At 47.1% G+C, this 24835-nt stretch overlaps 2 protein-coding genes across 4 annotated transcripts in view; one reads left to right on the forward strand and one right to left on the reverse strand.

Annotated features, from left to right (window-relative positions):
• The window catches only part of ANKRD45 (ankyrin repeat domain 45), a 41433-nt gene extending 36596 nt beyond the window's left edge, over positions 1–4837 (reverse strand). Inside the window, exons 1-2 of one of the 2 annotated variants that reach the window (XM_056523273.1) lie at positions 4703–4837; positions 1053–1324 (exon numbers count right to left, since the gene is read on the reverse strand). In XM_056523273.1, coding sequence (XP_056379248.1) covers positions 1053–1324; positions 4703–4758 — 328 coding nt within the window. In that variant the 5' untranslated portion in view covers positions 4759–4837. The other variant, XM_056523274.1, reaches the window with a different exon arrangement.
• Positions 4838–4858: 21 nt separating this feature from the next.
• Positions 4859–24835, forward strand: part of KLHL20 (kelch like family member 20) — a 55708-nt gene continuing 35731 nt past the window's right edge. The window contains exons 1-3 of one of the 2 annotated variants that reach the window (XM_056523271.1): positions 4859–4998; positions 13100–13291; positions 23817–24390. In XM_056523271.1, coding sequence (XP_056379246.1) covers positions 13269–13291; positions 23817–24390 — 597 coding nt within the window. In that variant the 5' untranslated portion in view covers positions 4859–4998; positions 13100–13268. Of the gene's footprint in view, positions 4999–13099; positions 13292–15830; positions 15962–23816; positions 24391–24835 lie in introns of those variants that run through there. The other variant, XM_056523270.1, reaches the window with a different exon arrangement.

A 24835-nucleotide genomic window follows, 5' to 3' on the forward strand; every position in this document is an offset into this window, starting at 1 on the left:
GACTACTGGGGATGTAGATGTGGCTGCTGTGACTACTGGGGATGTAGATGTGGCTGCTGTGACTACTGGGGATGTAGATGTGGCTGCTGTGACTACTGGGGATGTAGATGTGGCTGCTGTGACTACTGGGGATGTAGATGTGGCTGCTGTGACTACTGGGGATGTAGATGGGGCTGCTGTGACTACTGGGGATGTAGATGGGGCTGCTGTGACTACTGGGGATGTAGATGGGGCTGCTGTGACTACTGGGGATGTAGATGTGGCTGCTGTGACTACTGGGGATGTAGATGTGGCTGCTGTGACTACTGGGGATGTAGATGGGGCTGCTGTGACTACTGGGGATGTAGATGTGGCTGCTGTGACTACTGGGGATGTAGATGTGGCTGCTGTGACTACTGGGGATGTAGATGTGGCTGCTGTGACTACTGGGGATGTAGATGTGGCTTCTGTGACTACTGGGGATGTAGATGTGGCTGCTGTGACTACTGGGGATGTAGATGGGGCTGCTGTGACTACTGGGGATGTAGATGGGGCTGCTGTGACTACTGGGGATGTAGATGTGGCTGCTGTGACTACTGGGGATGTAGATGTGGCTGCTGTGACTACTGGGGATGTAGATGTGGCTGCTGTGACTACTGGGGATGTAGATGTGGCTGCTGTGATTACTGAGGAAGTAGATGGGGCTAATATAGTGCTTCCCAACCAGGGTGCCTCCAGCTGTTGCAAAACTACAACTCCCAGCATGCCCGGACAGCCCTTGGCTGTCCGGGCATGCTGGGAGTTGTAGTTTTGCAACAGCTGGAGGCACACTGTTTGGGAAGCACTGGGCTAATATGAAGGCTACATAGAGTATATACAATGTACCTGTGGAAAGGAAAAGTTGCCCAGTTGCCCATAGCAACCAATCAGATGGCTTCTTTCATTTTGCAGAGGCCTTGTTAAAAATGAAAGAAGCAATTTGATTGGTTGCTATGGGCAACTGGGCAACTTTTCCTCTGCACAGGTTTTGATAAATCTCCCCCTATATGTTGAGGACACACGCAGGCCGGTACCTCGTGCGGTTTGTTGGTTCACATCGGCTCCATATTTCACCAACACCTTCACCACCTCTGTGCGGCCCAATATACAGGCCAGGAACAGGGGGGTCCTCCCCAGAAGATCTTCTTCTATAAGGAATCTGCTGCAGATCTCCTGCTGATCATCTGCCGGATCCTCAAAGACGGATTGTAGAGCGTCCGCATTTCCCTCCAGAACGCACCGCAGCACCGGGTTGTCACGGGTCTGAGGACTTAACCCCTCCATCCCTTCTTCTTCACAACGACGCCTGAAGAGCGAATAAGAACAATGCGAATGTCAGCGACAACATCACCGAGGAGGACGCGTTCAGCGCCAACGACATCCCACCCATTGACAACATCGATTCCGTAATGGTCGGGGACACGAACCAAGCCCCGCCCCACAAAACAAACACATATATAGAGAGAATTTACTGCAGTCTTATCCGAACAGTGGGGACATATTCCAAACACTTCACCTCGAAAATGTCATGTTTCGCGCCAAAATGTTGGCATGAAAAATTTTCCATCAGATATTCAAAGTGTTTACATGAGAATGATCCAAGGTTTACACTAGTCACGCCAGTTTTGCAAAAGTGGGCGTGATTATGTAAATGTCATGCTTTACATAATTTTTATAATTGGCGACCGTCCATTTTACATCAAAAATTATACACCAGCACTTTGCTGGTGAAGAATTCACAAAAATAGTCTTTTTTTTAAATGTATTTTTTATTTTTATTATTGAAAAATTTATATTCATTATTGGCAAATGGTAATAAAAATTTTTTTACATTTTTAATTTTTTTTTTATATTCACTGCACTTGCACTCGTCTTTAAAGGGGTATTCCAGAAAAAAAAACTTTTTTTTATATATATATATCAACTGGCTCCAGAAAGTTAAACAGATTTGTAAATTACTTCTATTAAAAAATCTTAATCCTTTCAGTATTTATGAGCTGCTGAAGTGGAGTTGTTCTTTTCTGTCTAAGTGCTCTCTGATGACACCTGTCTCTGGAACCGCCCAGTTTAGAAGCAAATCCCCATAGCAAACCTCTTCTACTCTGTGCAGTTCCCGAGACAAGCAGAGATGTCAGCAGAGAGCACTGTTGCCTGACAGAAAAGAGCAACTCAACTTTAGAAGCTGATAATTATTGAAAGGATTAAGATTTTTTAATAGAAGTAATATACAAATCTGTATAACTTTCTGGATCCAGTTGATTATATATATATATATATATATATATATATATATATAAAAAGTTTTTTCCTGGAATACCCCTTTAACCCCAGTCATGTTTTATCCACATTGTTATGGAATGTTTGGATTTAATTATGGGATATTACATGAGATTCTTCCAAAAGAATTTTCCGGGATTTAAAATTTGGCGCAAAAATTGCCGATTTTGATGCAAAACTTTTGGCCTGCAAAAAAAAAAAACACAAAAAAACTTCCCTCTCATTTTCTCCTCCACAATGCAGTTTTTGTGTTTTTTTTTTCTTTCAAAACCGGGAGCATGCTGTCATTGAACCTTGACCCCTTAAGGACCAGGCACGTACTCATACGTCCGTGGGAATTTCGCATCCCTCCGCGCAACGTCCTGAGACCCCCCCCCCCCCCCCCCCCATGTCGGCGATCACAGAAAAACGCATGTTAATTCAGACATGCAATTTTCTGCTATTCCGGGCTGATCGGGTCTCTGGTGACCCGATCAGCCCGGAAAATAGTGATGATCTGACCTGTCAGGGACAGCCCCGATCATCTTGCAGGGTAGGAGTGAGGTCGCAGTGCTGCAATCTCCTCCTATGCCCTGCTATTGGTCAGAACTGATTCTGACCAATGGCAGAGCAGGACAGTGGGTTGCCATGGCAACCCCCCGTTCTGCCCACCCCTGGATGTCACGGGGAACATGGGGAGAAGATGGAGGTCGGTACCTGCAGGAGAAGATGCCTGGGAACAGCTGATCGTCGCTGGAGACTGCTTGATCCTGGCTCAGGTAGGGAAGGGACGTGGGAGGGGGGGGGGGGAGAAATGAAAGTGAAAGTAATGTGATCTTTACTGTGGCAACCACTAGGAAGGCCAAACTGCAACTCCCAGACAAAGTCTGTCTGGGCATGCTGGGAGTTGTAGTTTTGCAACATCTGGAGGGTCACAGTTTGGGGACCACTGTTACAGTGGTGCCCAAACTGTGACCCTCCAGATGTTGCAAAACTACAGCTCTCAGCATGCCTAGACTGCCCAGGCATGCTGGGAGTTGTAGTTCTGTAACATCTGTCCCTTCAGATTTAGCAATTTTCATGAATTTTTTGAAGATTGCTGCTCTACTTTGAAGCCCTCTAATTTTTAAAAAAAAGTAAAAATATGTCCATTTTATGAGGCCAACATAAAGTGGACATATTGTGTTTGTGAAGAAAAATAAAATTTATTGGGAATATCCATTTTCCTTACAAGCAGAGAGCTTCAAAGTTAGAAAAATGCAAAATTTTCAACATTTTCATGAAATTTGGGGATTGTTCACCAAAAAAGGATGCAAGTAACGCCGAAAATTTACCACCAAAATAAAGTAGAATATGTCACGAAAAAACAATTTCAGAATCAGAATATTCGGTAAAAGCGTTTTAGAGATATTAATTCTTAAAGTGACAGTGGTCAGATGTGCAAAAAACGCTCTGGTCCTACAGTGAAAATTGGCCTGGTCCTTAAGGGGTTAAAATGCCCCCCAAAAAAGACTGCCATGTAGGTCTGGTGTTTCATATTTCCCTACTGGTTCCCAGCTCCCCCCTCCCCCCACATATATATATATATATATATATATATATATATATATATATTTTTTTTTTTATAAAAACGCTGTGTCTGTAATTACTTAAAGAGGTACTCCGTTAATCAACTGGTGCCAGAAAGTTAAACAGATTTGTAAATTACTTCTATTAAAAAATCTGAATCCTTTTAATCCTTCCAGTACTTATCAGCTGCTGTACAATACAGAGGAAGTTCTTTTCTTTTTGAATTTCTATTGCTCTCTGCTGACACCTCTGTCCGGAGCAGGAGAGATTTGCTATGGGGATTTTCTCCTGCTCTGGACAGTTCCTGACATGGACAGAGGTGTCAGCAGAGAGCACTGTGGACGACAGAAAATACATTTAAAAAAGGAAAAGAACTACTTCTGTAGTATACAGCAGCTGATAAGTACTGGAAGGATTAAGATTTTTAAATAGAAGTAATTTACAAATCTGTTTAACTTTCTGGCACCAGTACCCCTTTAATGGGAAAGCATGTTTTTATCCCACTTAGTTTGCTTTCACGCACACATAAAAAATAAAAGTTATTGTACAACAAATAAATAAATCGCTGCATCAGGAAGCTTCCATTCACACAGTGCAGAAAAAGGGCAGCAATTACCTGCAGCCGCCTCTAGGGGGAGCTCTGGGCAAAGGAATTTATACAGTTACCAATGACACTCAATGGACGGGGATAAACCTGTGTGCACACAGCGCCCCTAGTGGTGGCTGCAGAAAAATTGTCTTGCTCTACAATCAGGAAGCTGGAGGAGTGCACAGCTGGGGCCCCTGTCATTGTGGGGCCCCATGGCGGTGACGTGTTCCGCAGCTATAGTATAGTGGCCCCGCGACCCCCTCGCCTCACCTGCTCTGCACCTCCAAATAACAAATGAATGGCGGTCGCTGTAGACGCGTTACCATGGAGACGGCTGCGCCGCCGGAAGTGCGTGTGATTACCGGTGACACAGCCGCGGCAGGAGGGGGAAGGAGTTAGGCGGCGGACCACTTCCGGTTTGCTGGTAGAGGAAGGCAGGAGGCTCCGGTGGTGTCGGGAAGCTCCTGCTCCTGGCCGTGCTGTAGGCCGGTGAGGAAACCGAGAGGCCCAGACTGGGGAGGGGCGGTACCGCAGAGTGTGAACGGTTCATGTGCGGTAATGTGCAGGTATGTCACATAAATGGTTCCATGTTATGGGTGAAGTGACACATAGATCTGTGATATGTTTCCACCAGTGAGTTATGACCGGTCACCATTGTCCATGTTATTGGCCGCCGTTCACACTTGCGTTTTTATGTACGATTGTGAATAGTGAAATGACTGACAAATGAGCTGGACAGATCTTATTGAGTATAAATGGACCAAAGTAACGCCAGGCGCTTCGCTTTTTTTATTGGAAGACATTTCGATGGACTTTGTGACAGAACGAAAATGGGAATGATGGGAGTTGTAGTTCTGCAACAGAGCGAGAGTCGTGGGTTGGGGAACACTGGTGGCCTAGAGCAGTGGTCTCCAGACTGTGATCCTCCAGCTGCTTCAAAACTACAAATCCCAGCGAGCCCGTACAGCTGCTGGCTGTCTGGCCAACCTGGGATTTGTAGGTTTGAAACAGCTGGAGGTTCCAAGTTTGGAGACCACTTACCTAGAGGAAGGGATAAAGCCTTTGCGTAATGGGAGTTGTAGTTTTGTAACAGCTGGAGGGCCGCAGGTGGGACACTTAGGTTATAGGGGGGAGCCAGGGCATGCTGGGAGTTGTAGTTTTGCAACAGCTGGAGAGCCACAGCTTGGGGAATACTGTTGTTCTAGGACAGTTGTCTCTAAGCTGTGGACTTCCAGCTGTTGAGAAAAACTACAAATCCCAGCTGTTGGCCGTCCTGGCATGATGGGAGTTTTAGTTTGGCAAAATCTGGAGGTCCACAGTGTGGAGACCACTGCTCTAAGGGGAAGCATGTCAGGTGGGAGTGCCAGTGCATGCTGGGAGTCAGGGACGTGCACAGACATTTTGGAGGGCAGGGGCTCAAGTAAAAAAAAAAAAAAAAAAAAAAGCACCATAAAAAGAAAACGTACATATGTTAAAGGAGTACTCCGCCCCTAGACATCTTATCCTCTATCCAAAAGATAGGGGATAAGATGATCGCGGGGGTCCCGCCATGGGGACGCCCGCAATCTACCTGCTGCACCCTGCGTTCATTTAGAGCATCAGGTGCAGCTCTGGAGGTTCATGACATCACAGTCACGCCCCACTTGTGATGTCATGGCAACGCCCCCTCAATGCAAGTCTATGGGAAGGGGCGTGGCGGCCATCACGCCCCCTCCCATAGACTTGCATTGAGGGACTGGTGGTGTGACTGTGACGTTTCGAGCCTCTGCCCCGCATCGCCAGTCACCCGGCATGAAGCAATGTTTTCTCTGAGCACCGGATGTCTGGGGGGGCCGCAGCAGAGATCGCGGGGGTCCTGGTGCTGCGGACCCCCACAATCAGACATCCTTTGGATAGGGGATAAGATGTCTAGGGGCAGAGTACCCCTTTAACACACAATTCCCGAGATAAAGGACCTCTGGCCATCATGTTAGCATCACCCCACGAAGGTCCCAATAGGCCCCCAGAACCCACCGGCACCAGTCATTTGTGGGGCTCAATATGCCCCACACAGTAAATCACTGACTGAAGCTGATGATTAGCTGAGCTGCAGTCTGACATGTTCACTTCCAGCACCAGAAAGAGAATTGGTGCGGAGGCCATGACGGTGATACTGGAGGCGCTAAGGGAGTGGCAGGAGGTAAGTAAAAGGTTTTTTTTTTTTGTTAATGCCTGGGTCGGATTTAAAAAAGAAAAATATGTACCCCTTTAATAGCTAGAAGTCTTTACATTTTCAACCTACAGACTCATATGAGGTTGGTTTCTGCACCAACAATTGTACTTTGTAATGACATCACTCATTTTATTACACAAACAAAAACAAAATTATCTGTGGAGTGAAATAAATAAATGTAATCTTTCCACTTTTGGGGGATTCTTTTGCTAAGAAATGCATTGATGCCCCCCATGATTTTATTTGCCTTGGCAGCAGCTGCCCGACACTGGTCTCTACAGCTAAATTTACTGTTAAAGGAGTACTCCGATGCAAATCTTTTCTGGGGCAAAAGAAGCATCAAGCAAAGTTATATAACATTCTAATATACTTGCGCTTTCCATATGGCCCCTTTCCCGGTCTTCTCCTGCATTTTTCCGCTGACCGGAAGCTGGGTCCTTTACCTGCTTATTCCAAGCGCTCCGCCGGCAACTTATCCCGGTGACTCATACCTCCCATGAGTCATTGCGGGCTCTGCCGGCCTCCCAGCCCACAATGGCTACTCCCCCCTCACTAATATATTCATATATGCGCTGAGCTGAGCTGCCATAGGCTCAGCTCAGCAAACGCAGAGGGGAGGCGTGATTTATTATAATTTCTGCAGGGGGCCGAGCAGGGGAGATACAGGCCGGATGTGACGAGCGGGCATGCTGGGAGATGTAGTTTTTACAGCGTGGGCCAGGCACATAATGCGAAAACGGCTGGGCCCGTCTACACGATTGAGGGCTCCATCAAAAGGTGTTTTAATGGGCTACATTATGGCATTAATTTTTTTCGGGGGGGAGGCTGCATCAGTTTTCCTTTAACTAAGACTCCTAAGTCCTTTTCCATGTCAGTCGTCCCAAGTGTGCTCCCATTTAATACATAATCCTAGGCCGGATTCCCCCCCCCCCCCCCCCATGTGCATTACCTTACATTTATCAGTGTTTAACCTCATCTTCCACTTCCCAGCTCAAGCCTCCAACCTATCCAGATCCATTTGTAACCGTGCTCTGTCCTCTATTGTGTTTACCGCTTTACAGAGTTTAGTATCATCTGCAAAGATTGCTACTTTACTATTCATCCCCTCTACAAGGTCATTAATGAATATATTAAATAGAATAGGACCCAAGACGGACCCCTGTGGTCCCCACTAGTAACAGTCACCCAATCAGAATAAGTACCATTAATAACCACCCTCTGTTTCCTATCACTGAGCCAGTTACTTACCTACCTGCACACATTCTCCCCCAGCCCGATCCTTCTCATTTTATGCACCAACCTTTTATGTAACGAAAAATGACACTGCACACGATATGCATTTAAAAAATCTTTGCTTTTAGTATCATTAACCGTGAGGTTACTTCTTAACGATAATGCAGCAATATTCACCCAAAGTTCTCACTGAACTGCGCGACTGTCCATGTGGTCTCCGGCTTATACTTCACCCTTTTCGGGCTTTCCAGAGTCCATGAGGTTCACCTTCCTCTCACGAAGGAGAAGCCGCAATGAGCGCCGCACACTTGCGACATTTCGGAGGCCACACCTCCTTTCTCAAGCATCCCTACCGTGCACCCATCACCAGTTACATAGTCATCACTTCTCGCGAGAGGTTAACTCTGAAACGAGAAGGTAAGTGTTAAAATCTCATAACCAATAACTTCATTAAAACCATGTATTTAAAACGCAGCAGATATATTAGATGTTATGTCACAGAAATACCGTAAAATTACAGGTGTCATTGAGTTCAATGTCTCTATCCAATAAACTTCTCTGTGTAACAGTTTTCTTTTAATAGCGGCTTCAGTTGGACCTTCTACTCCTTCAATTACCATCCATCTTACTAAAATGTCCTTGTGGACGTATTTATGTTGGTCAAACAGCTAGAAGTGTGAAATGCCGGATTAAAGGGGTAGTCCAGTGGTGAAAAACGTATCCCCTATTCTAAGGATAGGGGATAAGTTTGAGATCGCGGGGGGTCCGACCGCTGGGGCCCCCTGCGATCTCTCTGTACGGGGTCCTGGCTCTCCGGCCAGATAGCGGGTGTCGACCTCCGCATGAAGCGGCGGCCGACACTCCCCCTCAATACATCTCTATGGCAGAGCCGGAGATTGCTGAAGGCAGCGCTTCGGTTCTTCCATAGAGTTGTATTGAGGGGGCGTGTCGGCCGCCGCTTCGTGCGGAGATCGACACGCCCCCTTCCCGCGGGCTGTTGGGGCCCCGTACAGGAGATCGCAGGAGGCCCCAGCGGTCGGACCCCCCGCGATCTCAAACTTATCCCCTATCCTTAGGGTAGGGGATAAGTTGTTCACCACTGGGTCACCACTGGACTACTCCTTTAATGAACATCGGTCGTTAATCCGGAAAATGAAGAATGAAGGATTAGGAGAGGAACAGGTTAAAAAGTATGGAGAAACTGGGGTAGCCAAACACTTTGTAGAATACAGACATCAACTCAGTGAATTAAGATGGATGGTAATTGAAGGAGTAGAAGGTCCAACTGAAGCCGCTATTAAAAGAAAACTGTTACAAAGAGAAGTTTATTGGATAGAGACATTGAACTCAATGACACCTGTAATTTTACGGTATTTCTGTGACATAACATCTAATATATCTGCTGCGTTTTAAATACATGGTTTTAATGAAGTTATTGGTTATGAGATTTTAACACTTACCTTCTCGTTTCAGAGTTAACCTCTCGCGAGAACTGATGACTATGTAACTGGTGATGGGTGCACGGTAGGGATGCTTGAGAAAGGAGGTGTGGCCTCCGAAACGTTGCAAGTGTCCGGCGCTCATTGCGGCTTCTCCTTCGTGAGAGGAAGGTGAACCTCATGGACTCTGGAAAGCCCGAAAAGGGTGAAGTATAAGCCGGAGACCACATGGACAGTCGCGCAGTTCAGTGAGCACTTTGGGTGAATATTGCTGCATTATCGTTAAGAAGTAACCTCGCGGTTAATGATACTAAAAGCAAAGATTTTTTAAATGCATTTCGTGTGCAGTGTCATTTGTCTTTATGTCTGAATACGGATTGAGCCTCCGATTGTCAGGTCACATGATATACCCTAAGTGCATGTATATGGTACCGCTATTTATGCTACCAACCTTTTATGTATCAAATGCTTTGGAAAATTCCATATATACGATATCCAGCGATTCCCCCTGGGCCAGTCTGGAGCTCACCTCCTCATAAAAGCTGATCAGGTGACAGGACCGATCCCTCATAAAGCCATGCTGATATGGGGTCATACATTTATTTGTATCAAGATATTCCAAAATAGCATCTCTTGGAAAACCCTCAAACAATTTACATACAACCGAGGTTAAACTAACAGGTCTATAATTCCCGGGGTCACCTTTTCACCCCTTTTTTCATGAAATCTGGGTGCAATAACCTGCAGCCTTTGTACTGTTGCAGGTGGTGGGTATAGCAATGTTTTTATCTAATATTTTCAGGCTTTCATGACCCCAAAAAATGCTTTTAATCAAAGCCACTGACGGTCTGATAGGCGTGGCACTAAGTACGCGATGCCACGCCCACCCCCTGTATGTCAGCGCCGGGACCGCTGTGTGATTGCATGCGCCCTTCAGCTAATCTAACGTGCGTGCCGCTGCTTGTCATCCAGCTAGCACTGCGCAGGCGCACTGAGGAGGAAGACGGCGGCGGGAGCAAGCACTTGCTTATCCTGTACTGATCCTGAGTTATATCCTGTATTATTATACTCCAGAGCTGTACTCACTATTCTGCTGGTGGGGGTCACTGTGTACATACATTACATTACTTATCCTGTACTGATACTGAGTTATATCCTGTATTATACTCCAGAGCTGTACTCACTATTCTGCTGGTGAGATCACTGTGTACATTACTTATCCTGTACTGATCCTGAGTTATATCCCGTATTATACTCCAGAGCTGTACTCACTATTCTGCTGGTGAGGTCACTGTGTACATACATTACATTACTTATCCTGTACTGATCCTGAGTTATATCCTGTATTATACTCCAGAGCTGTACTCACTATTCTGCTGGTGAGATCACTGTGTACATTACTTATCCTGTACTGATCCTGAGTTATATCCTGTATTATACTCCAGAGCTGTACTCACTATTCTCCTGGTGAGATCACTGTGTACATACATTACATTACTTATCCCGTACTGATCCTGAGTTATATCCTGTATTATACTCCAGAGCTGTACTCACTATTCTGCTGGTGAGGTCACTGTGTACACACATTACATTACTTATCCTGTACTGATCCTGAGTTATATCCTGTATTATACCCCAGAGCTGTACTCACTATTCTGCTGGTGAGGTCACTGTGTACATACATTACATTACTTATCCTGTACTGATCCTGAGTTATATCCTGTATTATACTCCAGAGCTGTACTCACTATTCTGCTGGTGAGGTCACTGTGCACATACATTACATTACTTATCCTGTACTGATCCTGAGTTACAATGTTATCAAGTAGTAACGTGTGTGGACGTGGAGTTGGGGGGGGGGGGGCAGGGGGTGTGTGGATGTGAAGTGGGGGGCTGGGGGTGTGTGGACGTGGAGTTGGGGGGGGGCAGGGGGTGTGTGGATGTGAAGTGGGGGGCTGGGGTGTGTGGATGTGAAGTGGGGGGCAGGGGGTGTGTGGATGTGAAGTGGTGGGCTGGGGGTGTGTGGACGTGGAGTTGGGGGGGGCTGGGGGTGTGTGGACGTGAAGTGGGGGGCTGGGGGTGTGTGGACGTGAAGTGGGGGGCTGGGGTGTGTGGACGTGAAGTGGGGGGCTGGGGGTGTGTGGACGTGAAGTGGGGGGCTGGGGGTGTGTGGACGTGAAGTGGGGGGCTGGGGGTGTGTGGACGTGAGTGGGGGCTTGGGGGGTGTGTGGACGTGAAGTGGGGGGGCTGGGGGGTGTGTGGACGGGAAGTGGGGGCTGGGGGGTGTGTGGATGGGAAGTGGGGGGCTGGGGGGTGTGTGGATGGGAAGTGGGGGGCTGGGGGTGTGTGGGATGGGAAGTGGGGGGCTGGGGGGTGTGTGGATGGGAAGTGGGGGGCTGGGGGGTGTGTGGATGGGAAGTGGGGGGCTGGGGGGTGTGTGGATGGGAAGTGGGGGGCTGGGGGGTGTGTGGATGGGAAGTGGGGGCTGGGGGGTGTGTGGATGGGAAGTGGGGGGCTGGGGGGTGTGTGGATGGGAAGTGGGGGGCTGGGGGGTGTGTGGATGGGAAGTGGGGGGCTGGGGGGTGTGTGGATGGGAAGTGGGGGGCTGGGGGGTGTGTGGATGGGAAGTGGGGGGCTGGGGGGTGTGTGGATGGGAAGTGGGGGGCTGGGGGGTGTGTGGATGGGAAGTGGGGGGCTGGGGGGTGTGTGGATGGGAAGTGGGGGGCTGGGGGGTGTGTGGATGGGAAGTGGGGGGCTGGGGGGTGTGTGGATGGGAAGTGGGGGGCTGGGGGGTGTGTGGATGGGAAGTGGGGGGCTGGGGGGTGTGTGGATGGGAAGTGGGGGGCTGGGGGGTGTGTGGATGGGAAGTGGGGGGCTGGGGGGTGTGTGGATGGGAAGTGGGGGGCTGGGGGGTGTGTGGATGGGAAGTGGGGGGCTGGGGGGTGTGTGGATGGGAAGTGGGGGGCTGGGGGGTGTGTGGATGGGAAGTGGGGGGCTGGGGGGTGTGTGGATGGGAAGTGGGGGGCTGGGGGGTGTGTGGCTGTGAAGTGGGGGCTGGGGGGTGTGTGGCTGTGAAGTGGGGGGGCAGGGGGTGTGTGGACGTGAAGTGGGGGCAGGGGGGGTGAGAATGTGAAATGGGGTGCACTTTTTTCCCAACTCATTGGACGCCGTAGATACTTGGTATCTGACCCCCCCCCCCCCCCCCCCCCCTCCCTCTTCTGGTCCGTTCTAATGGTTAATGTGATTTTTCCTCTATTATTTCCGGTGAGTTGGGAAACGCTCTGCAGAGGAATGTGAAGAATACTTGAAAGCCGATGCCGGAGCTGAAGCTTCGTCTCTGTGTTCTGGATTTCTTCCAGATTTTTCCGTTGCCTGTGACATTGCGCAATTCAGCAGATCTCGGGCCCGATGGATTTCTCATCACGTTTTCCTCCCTGCCTGATTCTGTGCAACTGTAGCGCAGTGTTTCCTAACCAGGGTGCCTCCAGCTGTTACAAAACTACAGATCTCGGGGCCAATGGATTTCTCATCACGGTTTCCTCCCCGCCTGATTCTGTGTGACTGTAGCGCAGTGTTTCCCAGCCAGGGTGCCTCCAGCTTTTGCAAAACTACAACACCCAGCATGCCCGGACAGCCAACGGCTGTCCGGGCATGCTGGGAGTTGTAGTTTTGCAACAGCTGGAGGCACCCTGGCTGGGAAACACTGCTGTAGTGTCTCGCTGTACTCATTGTTTCCTTCGAATGACGCCCGATTCTTAACACCGTTTTATTGTTCTTTTGCAGATGCAGCGTGGGTTAAGATTTTGGCCAACCAAGAACGCCGTAAACTGGAAACCAAGGCGCCAAGGATCCGTAAACTGGCGCCAAGGATCCGTAAGTCGGAGCGACTCCATGCGGCTAGCGTCCCCTTCACTGCTTTTACACTTGGTGTGAAGATTTCTCTTCACTTTGCATGGACAGAAAGCCAATGAGGAGGTGAGTACTGGAGGGGCGAGGATGAGATCCGTCACTGGGGGATGTTCACACTGCGCTGTAAATCCGGCGCACAAATTAAAGCGGATCCTTAGATTTCTGTCGCAGGTTTGCAGCGTCACCGATCCTCGTTAGGATTGGTCCCATTGTCATTCAATATTGCAGATTTTTTTTTTTTTAAGTGTACCTGTCTCTTTAAAAAAAAAAAAAAAAAAAAAACTTTTCACATGCTCTAGAGCAGTGTTTCCCAACCAGTGTGTCTCCAGCTGTTGCAAAACTACAACTCCCCGCATGTTGGGTATTGTAGTTTTGCAACAGCTGGAGCCACATTGTTTGTAAAACACTGACTTAGACTCTGACTGATCAAAACTTTTGACTACTGTCCCCTCATCTCTCCCTGTGTCACACAGGAAGTGATGAGGGGACAGCAATAACTGTGACACACTGGGGGGCATGAGTGCACAGTAATGACTGAGACACACACAGGGTAGCTGAGGAAAAAGTAATAACTGACACACGGGACAGTAACGATTGTGGCACATATAGGGGAGATGAGGGGACAGTAATGATTGTGGCACAAGGGTCAGATGAAGGGACAGTAATGACTGTGGCACATTAGGGGGAGATGAGGGGACAGTAATGACTGACACACAGAGAAAATGAAGGGACAGCAATAACCGACATGGGCTGGAGATGAGGGGACAGTAGTGACTGTAATACATGGGGAAGATAAGGGGGTAGTAATAACTGTGACACATGGGGAAGATAAGGGGGTAGTAATAACTGTGACACACGGGGAGATGAGGGGACAGTAATAACTGACACAGGGTGATGTGAGGGGACAGTAATAACTGACACATGGGGAGATGAGGGGACAGTAATAACTGACACACTGGGAGATGAGGGGACAGTAATATCTGACACACTGGGAGATGAGGGGACAGTAATATCTTACACACGGGGAGATGAGGAGACAGTAATAACTGACACTGGGAGATGAGGGGACAGTAATTGACACACGGGGAGATGAGGGGACAGTAATAACTGACACACGGGGAGATGAGGGGACAGTAATAACTAACACGGTGATGTGAGGGGACAATAATGACTGACACACGGGGAGATGAGGGGGCAGTAATTACTGACACAGGGTGAGGTGAGGGGACAGTAATTACTGACACAGGGTGAGATGAGGGGACAGTAATAACTGACACACTGGGAGATGAGGGGACAGTAATATCTGACACACGGGGAGATGAGGGGACAGTAATATCTGACACACGGGGAGATGAGGGGACAGTAATATCTGACACACGGGGAGATGAGGGGACAGTAATTGACACACGGGGAGATGAGGGTACAGTAATATGAGGGGACAGTAATAACTGACACACTGGGAGATGAGGGGACAGTAATAACTGACACACGGGGAAATGATGGGACAGTAATATCTGACACGCGGGGAGATGAGGGGACAGTAATAACTGACACACGCGGGGAGATGAGGGGACAGTAATAACTGACACAGGGTGAGGTGAGGGGACAGTAATTGACACACGGGGAGGTGAGGGGACAGTAATAACTGACACACGGGGAGATGAGGAGACAGTAATAACTGACACACGGGGAGATGAGGGGACAGTAATAACTGACACACGGGGAGATGAGGGGACAGTAATAACTGACACATGGGGAGATGAGGGGACAGTAATATCTGACACGCGGGGAGATGAGGGGACAGTAATATCTGACACGCGGGGAGATGAGGGGACAGTAATATCTGACACGCGGGGAAATGATGGGACAGTAATATCTGACACGCGGGGAGATGAGGGGACAGTAATAACTGACACACGAGGAGATGAGGGGACAGTAATATCTGACACGCGGGGAGATGAGGGGACAGTAATAACTGACACACGAGGAGATGAGGGGACAGTAATATCTGACACGCGGGGAGATGAGGGGACAGTAATATCTGACACGCGGGGAGATGAGGGGACAGTAATGACTGACACACAAGGAAAATGAAGGGACAGCAATAACTGACATGGGCTGGAGATGAGGGGACAGTAGTGACTGTAATACATGGGGGAAATGAGGGGGCAGTAATAACTGACACATGGGGGAGATGAGGGGGCAGTAATAACTGACACATGGGGGGATGAGGGGGCAGTAATAACTGTGACACATGGGGGAGATGAGGGGGCAGTAATAACTGTGACACATGGGGGGATGAGGGGGCAGTAATAACTGTGACACATGGGGGAGATGAGGGGGCAGTAATAACTGACACATGGGGGGGATGAGGGGGCAGTAATAACTGTGACACATGGGGGAGATGAGGGGGCAGTAATAACTGTGACACATGGGGGAGATTAGGGAACAGTAATAACTGTGACACATGGGGGAGATTAGGGAACAGTAATAACTGTGACACATGGGGGAGATGAGGGGGCAGTAATAACTGACACATGGGGGGATGAGGGGGCAGTAATAACTGTTACACATGGGGGAGATTAGGGAACAGTAATAACTGTGACACATGGGGGAGATGAGGGGACAGTAATAACTGTGACACATGGGAAGGCAAAGACTGGACTCACCTGGTGTACATGGGGGGGTGGCTACCGAAATACAATTGGCAGACGCCCCACCACACCCCAAGCAATGGTAGGGTTAACAGATCATATGGCCCTTGATTTCATCCTCTTGTTCACAAGATCCTCTAGGAATAGTAGAGTGCACAGTGTGGGACCCCAAAATCTGATTGAAGCTCAGTATGGGGGGATGATGCAGGAAGAAAAAGATAAAGACACTTGCGCTCAGGATAAGGACTGAATAGCATAAAAACATGAGCGCACGTGTGTCTTATCTTTTTCTTCCTGCACGGAGGAGATGAGGGGACAGAACGTGACGTATGACGTCCTTGCTCCTAGATTCATAACACGTTTGTCCAGCCTTGTTGTAGGACGTTTCTTAACATGGTGACACCAGTCAGGCCGGGTTTACACTGCGTTTTTGTCTCCGCTTCCATACGTTTAATTTACCTATATAGAAAAATATTGTTACCTATTGTTTATGCCAAACAAACAAAAACATTTTTTGTATATAATGTAAGTCAATGGGTAACAGATTCTGATGTATCATATACGGCAAAATCCAATTTTATCATCAGTGTTGCGTAACCAGGGACGCCCGGGGTATGGATAGAGAGAGAGCGGGGCACCCGGGGTATGGATAGAGCGGGAGTGGGGCACCCGGGGTATGGATAGAGCGGGAGTGGGGCACCCGGGGTATGGATAGAGCGGGAGTGGGGCACCCGGGGTATGGCTAGAGCGGGAGCGGGGGCACCCGGGGTATGGCTAGAGAGGGAGCGGGGGCACCCGGGGTATGGATAGAGAGGGAGCGGGGGCACCCGGGGTATGGATAGAGAGGGAGCGGGGGCACCCGGGGTATGGATAGAGAGGGAGCGGGGGCACCCGGGGTATGGATAGAGAGGGAGCGGGGGCACCCGGGGTATGGATAGAGAGGGAGCGGGGGCACCCGGGGTATGGATAGAGAGGGAGCGGGGGCACCCGGGGTATGGATAGAGAGGGAGCGGGGGCACCCGGGGTATGGATAGAGAGGGAGCGGGGGCACCCTGGGTATGGATAGAGAGGGAGCGGGGGCACCCGGGGTATGGATAGAGAGGGAGCGGGGGCACCCGGGGTATGGATAGAGAGGGAGCGGGGGCACCCGGGGTATGGATAGAGAGGAGGGAGCGGGGCACCCGGGGTATGGATAGAGAGGGGGGAGCGGGGCACCCGGGGTATGGATAGAAAGGGGGGAGCGGGGCACCCGGGGTATGGATAGAGAGGGGGGAGCGGGGCACCCGGGGTATGGATAGAGAGGGGGGAGCGGGGCACCCGGGGTATGGATAGAGAGGGGGGAGCGGGGCACCCGGGGTATGGATAGAAAGGGGGGAGCGGGGCACCCGGGGTATGGATAGAGAGGGGGGAGCGGGGCACCCGGGGTATGGATAGAGAGGGGGGAGCGGGGCACCCGGGGTATGGATAGAGAGGGGGGAGCGGGGCACCCGGGGTATGGATAGAGAGGGGGGAGCGGGGCACCCGGGGTATGGATAGAGAGGGGGGAGCGGGGCACCCGGGGTATGGATAGAGAGGGGGGAGCGGGGCACCCGGGGTATGGATAGAGAGGGGGGAGCGGGGCACCCGGGGTATGGATAGAGAGGGGGGAGCGGGGCACCCGGGGTATGGATAGAGAGGGGGGAGCGGGGCACCCGGGGTATGGATAGAGAGGGGGGAGCGGGGCACCTCTGGGGACTGCAGTGAAGCGGTGCGCATGTGTGGGATCTGAGGCGGCGCAGGTGTTCATTTGCGAGATCAGAGAGTCGGAGAAGGAGGCATGTTAATGAGATACAAGGGTGGCGCATGTGTGAGATCTGAGAGACGGAGAAGAAGGTACGGTAATAGGATACAAGGGTGGGCCAGATGGGTGAAAGAGACATGTACCACTCTGATAGTCTTGGAGACAGGGAGGGCTGGGCAGACAGGGAGAGCTGACCAATCCAAGCAGGCTTTGTATACAACAACCAGCCAATCACTGGTAAGGTACCGTACATCGCAATAGAGGGGTAGTCTTATATAGCGAGTATATCCCAAACTCTATATTTTAATTGTAAAAGTTGGGGGTCGTCTTATACGCCGGAAAATACGGTACACATTTTAATAGATTTACGCATTCGGACATTCTGGGATTTGCAGTTTTGCACCAGCAGGAGAGTCACAGGCTGAAGAACATTGTTTAAGGTATGGATTAGGGATCGACCCATATGGTTTTTCTTAAATTTTTTTTTGTATTTAGGGCCGATACCGAAAACCTGTGACCTTTTAGGCCGATAGCCGATAATTTATACCGGGCTCTTTAAATCAATGAACTGCAGCGGCTTTTGATGGGCCAGAGACCGCCGCCACCTGCTTCTCTCCCCCTGCCTGTCCTGGGGTCCTCCCTAGTCCGACCACCGCCACCGCCGCCTCATTGCCTCTCCCATCTCCGGTTTTATAATTACCTGGCCCTGGCGGCGTCCTGAGCTGTCACTGTGTGCGCTGACACTGACGTCGCATTGAGGACGTCATTCGTCATCGCGCTGCAGGACGTCACAGGAGCCAGAAGTAGCGCGGACCACGGGCCCCAGGAACAGGTAATTATAAAACCGGGGATGGGGGAGGTAATGGGGCGGTGGCGTCGGTCTGTGGCCGGCGGGGCGGGGGCGAGGCATTATCGGCAAGGTAATTGCCGATACCGATAATGTCCAAAATCGTGAATATCGGCCGATAATATCGGCCAAACCGATAATCGGTCGATCCTTGGTATGGATGTCCCAATTCCATTTTTTTAAGACCGAATACTAGCTCTGATACTCGCCGAGAAAAATTGCCGCTGATATCGCCGATAAAAATCATCCACGGTTTTGTCTCCGGTTTAAAAACCTTACTGCAACCACATACGTTTTTTATTTTAATTTTATTTTTTACATGGATGTCAATGGGAAACGCACATGTAAACGGTTCCATACGGGAAACCGTATACGGTTTTTACTTTGCACATGCGCATTTGCATCCTAAAGTCTCCACCCAAGACCCCTCCCATAAAAAATGGACCAAATTTTCAAAAACGGACGGAACCGTATGCACGTTTAAAAACGCATATGGTTTGCTTTTTTCCATACGGTTCCATCCGTTTTGTTGCCATACGTTTTTCTTAAGAAAAAGTGATTGAAAACAGTATGGCAAAAACGTGGTGTGAACCCAGCCTTAAAGGGGTTATCCAGGAAAAAACTTTTTATATATATATATATATATCTCTATCTATCTATATCAACTGGCTCCAGAAAGTTAAACAGATTTGTAAATTACTTTTATTAAAAAAATCTTAATCCTTTCAGCACTTATGAGCTTCTAAAGTTAAGGTTGTTCTTTTCAGTCTAAGTCCTCTTTGATGACACCTGTCTCGGGAAACGCCCAATTTAGAAGCAAATCCCCATAGCAAACCTCTTCTAAACTGGACATTTCCCGTGACAGGTGTCATCAGAGAGGACTTAGACAGAAAAGAACAACCTTAACTTCAGAAGCTCATAAGTACTGAAAGGATTAATATATATTTTTTTTTTAATAGAAGTAATTTACATATCTGTTTAACTTTCTGGAGCCAGTTGATATGTATAAAAAAAGTTTTTCCCTGGAATACCCCTTTAATCACCCTCTGGTTTCCTCTTCAGAGAAGGTTAACTCATTGCTGTCCCCTGTTTGCAGAAATGAAATCCATTGCGTTTCGATCTGGAAAAGTGGAATGTTTATTGCCTTTCCAATAATTCTTTTTATTTCACAAATGGACCGCAGCCCTCGCAGCGCGTCCTCCCTTCCCCATCCGATCTATATATATATATATATATATATATATATATATATATATATATATATATATATATATATATATATATAAGGCATTGACTGTTGCTGAGGCTTCTCCCCGCTGCTGCTCTGGGCTCCGGTTTCACGTTGCAGCTGTTGGATGAATGATACGAGGGCCGGGGAGAGGACTCGCCTTGTGTCGTCCATCCAACGCTCGCTGTCCTGTCGTTCCCGGCTCCTTGTCAGATCCTGAGCACGGACGGAGAAAGCTCCGAGATGCCGGATCTCATAGCCTGGTAATGGGGCTCACACATCAGATGGGTTATAGTCTGGATAAAGATTAGGAGGAGCAAAGAAGGAAGTACGGGTCCTGCTGCATAAGACGTGTAGATCAGTGTTCTGCAACCAGGGTGCCTCCAGCTGTTGCAAAACTACAACTCCCAGCATGCCCGGACAGCCTTCGCCTGTCCGAGCATGCTGGGAGTCGTAGTTTTGCAACAGCTGGAGGCACCCTGGTTGAGAATCACTGGTGTAGATGCTGCAAAGGGTGGAAAGCTCCTGGATCCGCAGCTTTATAATGCTGCCCGAGTGATATTCCGCATGGCTGTAAGATAAGGCGTTTATTAGCTGCAGCTGGACATGGCTTATTTTAACCCCCGAGGTGCCGCAGACACTTTTGGAGGCTACTTTTTATCTTTTTTTTTTTTTTTTTTTTTCCATCCCCACCCTCCAGGAGCCATAACGTTATCATTTTTTTTCTATTTGAGGATTTATTTATTGCAGGACATCTTATATTCACTAATGACTCCATTTAATGCAACATATAAGATGGTAAAATTATATATATATTATTTTTTATTTTTTTTTCCATTTTATTACATAGGTGTGTGTGTGTATGTATATGTATACATGTATGTGTATATATATGTATGTGTATATATATATATATATATATATATATATATATATATATATATAATATTTAGAGAGAGGTGTGTGTGTGTATGTATATTTCTTAAATGCTTAAATATACATTTGTTTATGATAATTTATATCAAAGTAAAAAAGATATTAACTTTGTATTACTATCTTAATCTACATCAGTGTTTCCCATCCAAGGTGCCTCCAGCTGTTGCAAAACTAAAACTCTTAGCATGATGCCTGAACATCATTATTATACATTTATGTTTGTAGTAATAATATCTATGTATGTTAAAAAATAAAGATAAAAGAAAAATATTTACACACATATATATTCACACACACACATGCATATGTGTGTGTGTGTGTGTGTCTGTATGTGTATATATATATATATATATATATATATATATATATTTATTTTTTCATTTTATAACAGTTTTCATTTATTACTAATAATAAAAAAATGTGTGTGTGTATGTATATATATATATATATATATATATATATATATATATATATATAATCTAATAAGTATTCCTCTTAGAGAGAGGAAAAGATATATATGTCTATGTTTGTTTTCCTCTCTCTAAGAGGAATACTTATTAGAATATATATATATATTTATTATATATTATTTTTTTTATTAGTAATAAATGAAAAATTTTATAAAATTTTAAATAAATATAGATATATTAACATTTTCTTCCCACTTTACGATAGCTCAGTATTGCTTTGCCTTGTGCGCCTTTTCATCTGCCCCCGTCCTCATCCTGGCCGTGAGATTACAGAACCATTGAGCGGACTCTTTCCAAAAGGAAATTCCTCTGTGGATTTCGGTGAAATCCGCCATGAACCTCAGGTTTTCTGCCCTGAATATGTTTTGCAACTGTTTGCACATATTTACACACATTGGGGGAGATATATCAAAGCACTGTGGCCAGTAGGATAATATGACCCCCCCCTTACCAACATGTGACAGCATGCTCTAGATATACATACACACATATATAGATATATATGAAATATATATATATAGTGTGTGTAATAGATATATTTATATATTTTACAATAAATATATAATATGTTTATTTGTATTTTATTTTTTTTTTACTTCAAGAAATTGTTGTTTTTCCTCTCATACTGTGCATTAATGTATGTTAGTGTATTTTTTTTCCTCCTCAGTTCCTTAATAGAAAGCCTTGAGTCACGTGATAAAAGAATCACATGACTGGAAAATACAGGGGATATAAGCCCCCCCCCCCCCCCCACACACACACACACACAAATTGTTTAACCCAATACACATTGGCCCTGATTTACTAAGAGTGAATTGTAATTTATTTTCTTTGTGGTTTTTAATTCCCTACTAAGTATTTTTCCACAGTTTTTACTAAGATTTCCCTACATTTTGCAGTTTTCCCTACGTTTTGCATTTTTTACACCTGCTCTGAGTTGTGGGGTTCTCCAGAGCTTAAAGGGGTATTCAGGGAAAAACTTTTTTATATATATATATCAACTGGCTACAGAAAGTTAAACAGATTTGTAAATTACTTCTATTAAAAAATCTTAATCCTTTCAGTACTTATGAGCTTCTGAAGTTAAGGTTGTTCTTTTCTGTCTAAGTGATCTCTGATGACACGTGTCTCGGGAAACGCCCAGTTTAGAAGCAAATCCCCATAGCAAACCTCTTCTAAACTGGGCGTTTCCTGAGACACGTGTAATCAGAGATTACTTAGACAGAAAAGAACAACCTTAACTTCAAAAGCTCATAAGTACTGAAAGGATTAAGATTTTTTAATAGAAGTAATTTACAAATCTGTTTAACTTTCTGGAGCCAGTTGATATATATAAAAAAGTTTTTTCCTGGAATACCCCTTTAAAGGAAAAACTGTCAGATATTTTCTCCCCCACTATCCTGGTGGATAGTGTTGGAGACGCTGATTAAAACGAGCCCTACCTTGCCCGGATCTGCCCGGCCGTTCTCCGGCAATTGTAGTTTTATTCTATGTGTGTATCTTGCTGTAACTGGCACAGGCGGGGCTTCTGCAGCTAACTGGCACTGACTTCAGCGCCGCTTATGAATATTCATCCCCCCTCCCTTCATTTAGGAGCGGTGAAGAGAGGGAGAGCTGGAAGGAGGGGGTATGAATATTCATAAGCGGCGCTGATGTCAGTGCCAGTTAACCTGCAGAAGCCCCGCCCCTGCCAGTTACAGCAAGATATACACATAGAATAAAACTACCATTGCGGGCGAACGGCCGGGCAGATCCGGGTGAGGTAGGGCTCGTTTTAATCGGCGTCTCCTGCTCTATCCATCAGTACCTGTGGATAGTGCGGGAGAAAATATCTGACAGGATTCCTTTAAAATGCCAAGACATGCCTTCTTTTCGATGACCACGCCCCCTTTTACCAACAACCACACCCCTTTTTGGGTTTTCTCAGGAAAATGGAGAGTTGGTTGGTCTTTTTTAAAAATGTTTTATTTATTTATTTTTTATTTTGCGCACGACCTCACTAAACAGGTCGGGTTTACAATAGTAAATTGGGGCCAATATTTTTAGAAAAAGAGGAAAGAAATGAGCGAACATTTTATTTTTATTTTTTTTGTTGCTTTGCTTTTTTTCTGACCAAAAATTTGGTAAACAAAAATTGTGTCTGTTCATAGCCTAAGGGTCTAGTTACATGGCGAAATTCCGCCTCAAAGTAAAGCCTATAGACTTCTATGGGATTCCGCACTCCCATTCACACTTCTGAATTTCCGCTTGCGGAAATTCAGAAGTGTGAATGGGAGTGCGGAATCCCATAGAAGTCTATGGGTTTTAACTTGAGGTGGAAATTCGGCCGTGTGAATAGACCCCAATTCTTTCCTTTTCAGTTTCCAGAAGGAGCTGTCACTTTTTTATGTCTGTTCACATCACATTACAGGTAGATGAGGCTTTTCACATGATACAACAGTAAATCTATAGAACAACACACAATGGACATGACCGTATGGCCTCCCAGAGACTTGCGCCCCTGCTGTTTTGCAGCAGAACATTTCTAGTGACATTCGATGCATAAAATAAATAAGGACAATAATTTAGTATTTGTTGTTTGTAGTTATCAATTTTTGTGCTGATTTGGTGTATTCAGATTCTAAATATAAGTTTCATTGTTGTATTTATTTATTTATTTATTTTTTTTCCCCGCAGGTGTCTGAATACTCGCCCAGGTGAGACTGGCATGGATGTGACGAGCCGTTGCACCCTGGGAGACCCCAATAAGTTACCGGAGGGGGTCCCACAGCCGGCCCGCATGCCTTATGTCTCCGATAAACATCCGCGGCAGACGTTGGAGGTCATCAACCTCTTGCGGAAGCACAGGGAGCTCTGCGACGTCGTCCTCGTGGTCGGTGCCAAAAAGATCTACGCACACCGGGTTATCCTCTCGGCATGCAGCCCTTATTTCCGGGCAATGTTCACCGGAGAGCTGGCGGAAAGTCGGCAGACGGAGGTGGTGATCCGGGACATTGACGAGCGGGCCATGGAGCTGCTCATTGACTTCTCATACACTTCACAGATCACGGTAGAAGAAGGCAATGTGCAGACGCTGCTGCCGGCCGCCTGTCTCCTCCAGCTCGCGGAGATCCAGGAGGCCTGCTGCGAATTCCTGAAGCGACAGCTCGATCCATCCAACTGCTTAGGTATCCGAGCCTTCGCTGATACTCACTCGTGCAGGGAGCTGCTAAGAATCGCGGACAAATTTACCCAGCATAACTTCCAGGAGGTAAGTCTGATGGAAAATGTGTATGACGGAAAGTCAATACTTTCGCTGGGATAATGTTTCCAGCCAGTTGTGTAATTACTGTCCTTGAAATATGACAAAAGTGACACCATGATGACAGCGACAGAGCTGAACCTTCCACACACAATACATGCTCTACTTAAAGTTCACAGTGGGATATATATATATATATATATATATATATATATATATATATATAATGTATCTCCATGTGCATACTCCCAGACTGCTGACTACTCTATCCTATGGCAGGACCATGGACTGATTACACAAATAAAGACAAAAAATGTAGTCCCAGGACTCGGGGAGAGCCACTCCCTGGACTCCCGTTGACAGGAGCGTATCTCTTTGTAATGTATCTTATCAGAGAAAAATGCCTCTTTCTCTACTTATTTAGGCTTTTTTTTTTCCCTCTTCCACTTAACTC

This window comes from Hyla sarda, chromosome 6 (genome assembly GCF_029499605.1).
Source record: "Hyla sarda isolate aHylSar1 chromosome 6, aHylSar1.hap1, whole genome shotgun sequence".
NCBI classification, from domain to species: Eukaryota; Metazoa; Chordata; class Amphibia; order Anura; family Hylidae; genus Hyla; species Hyla sarda.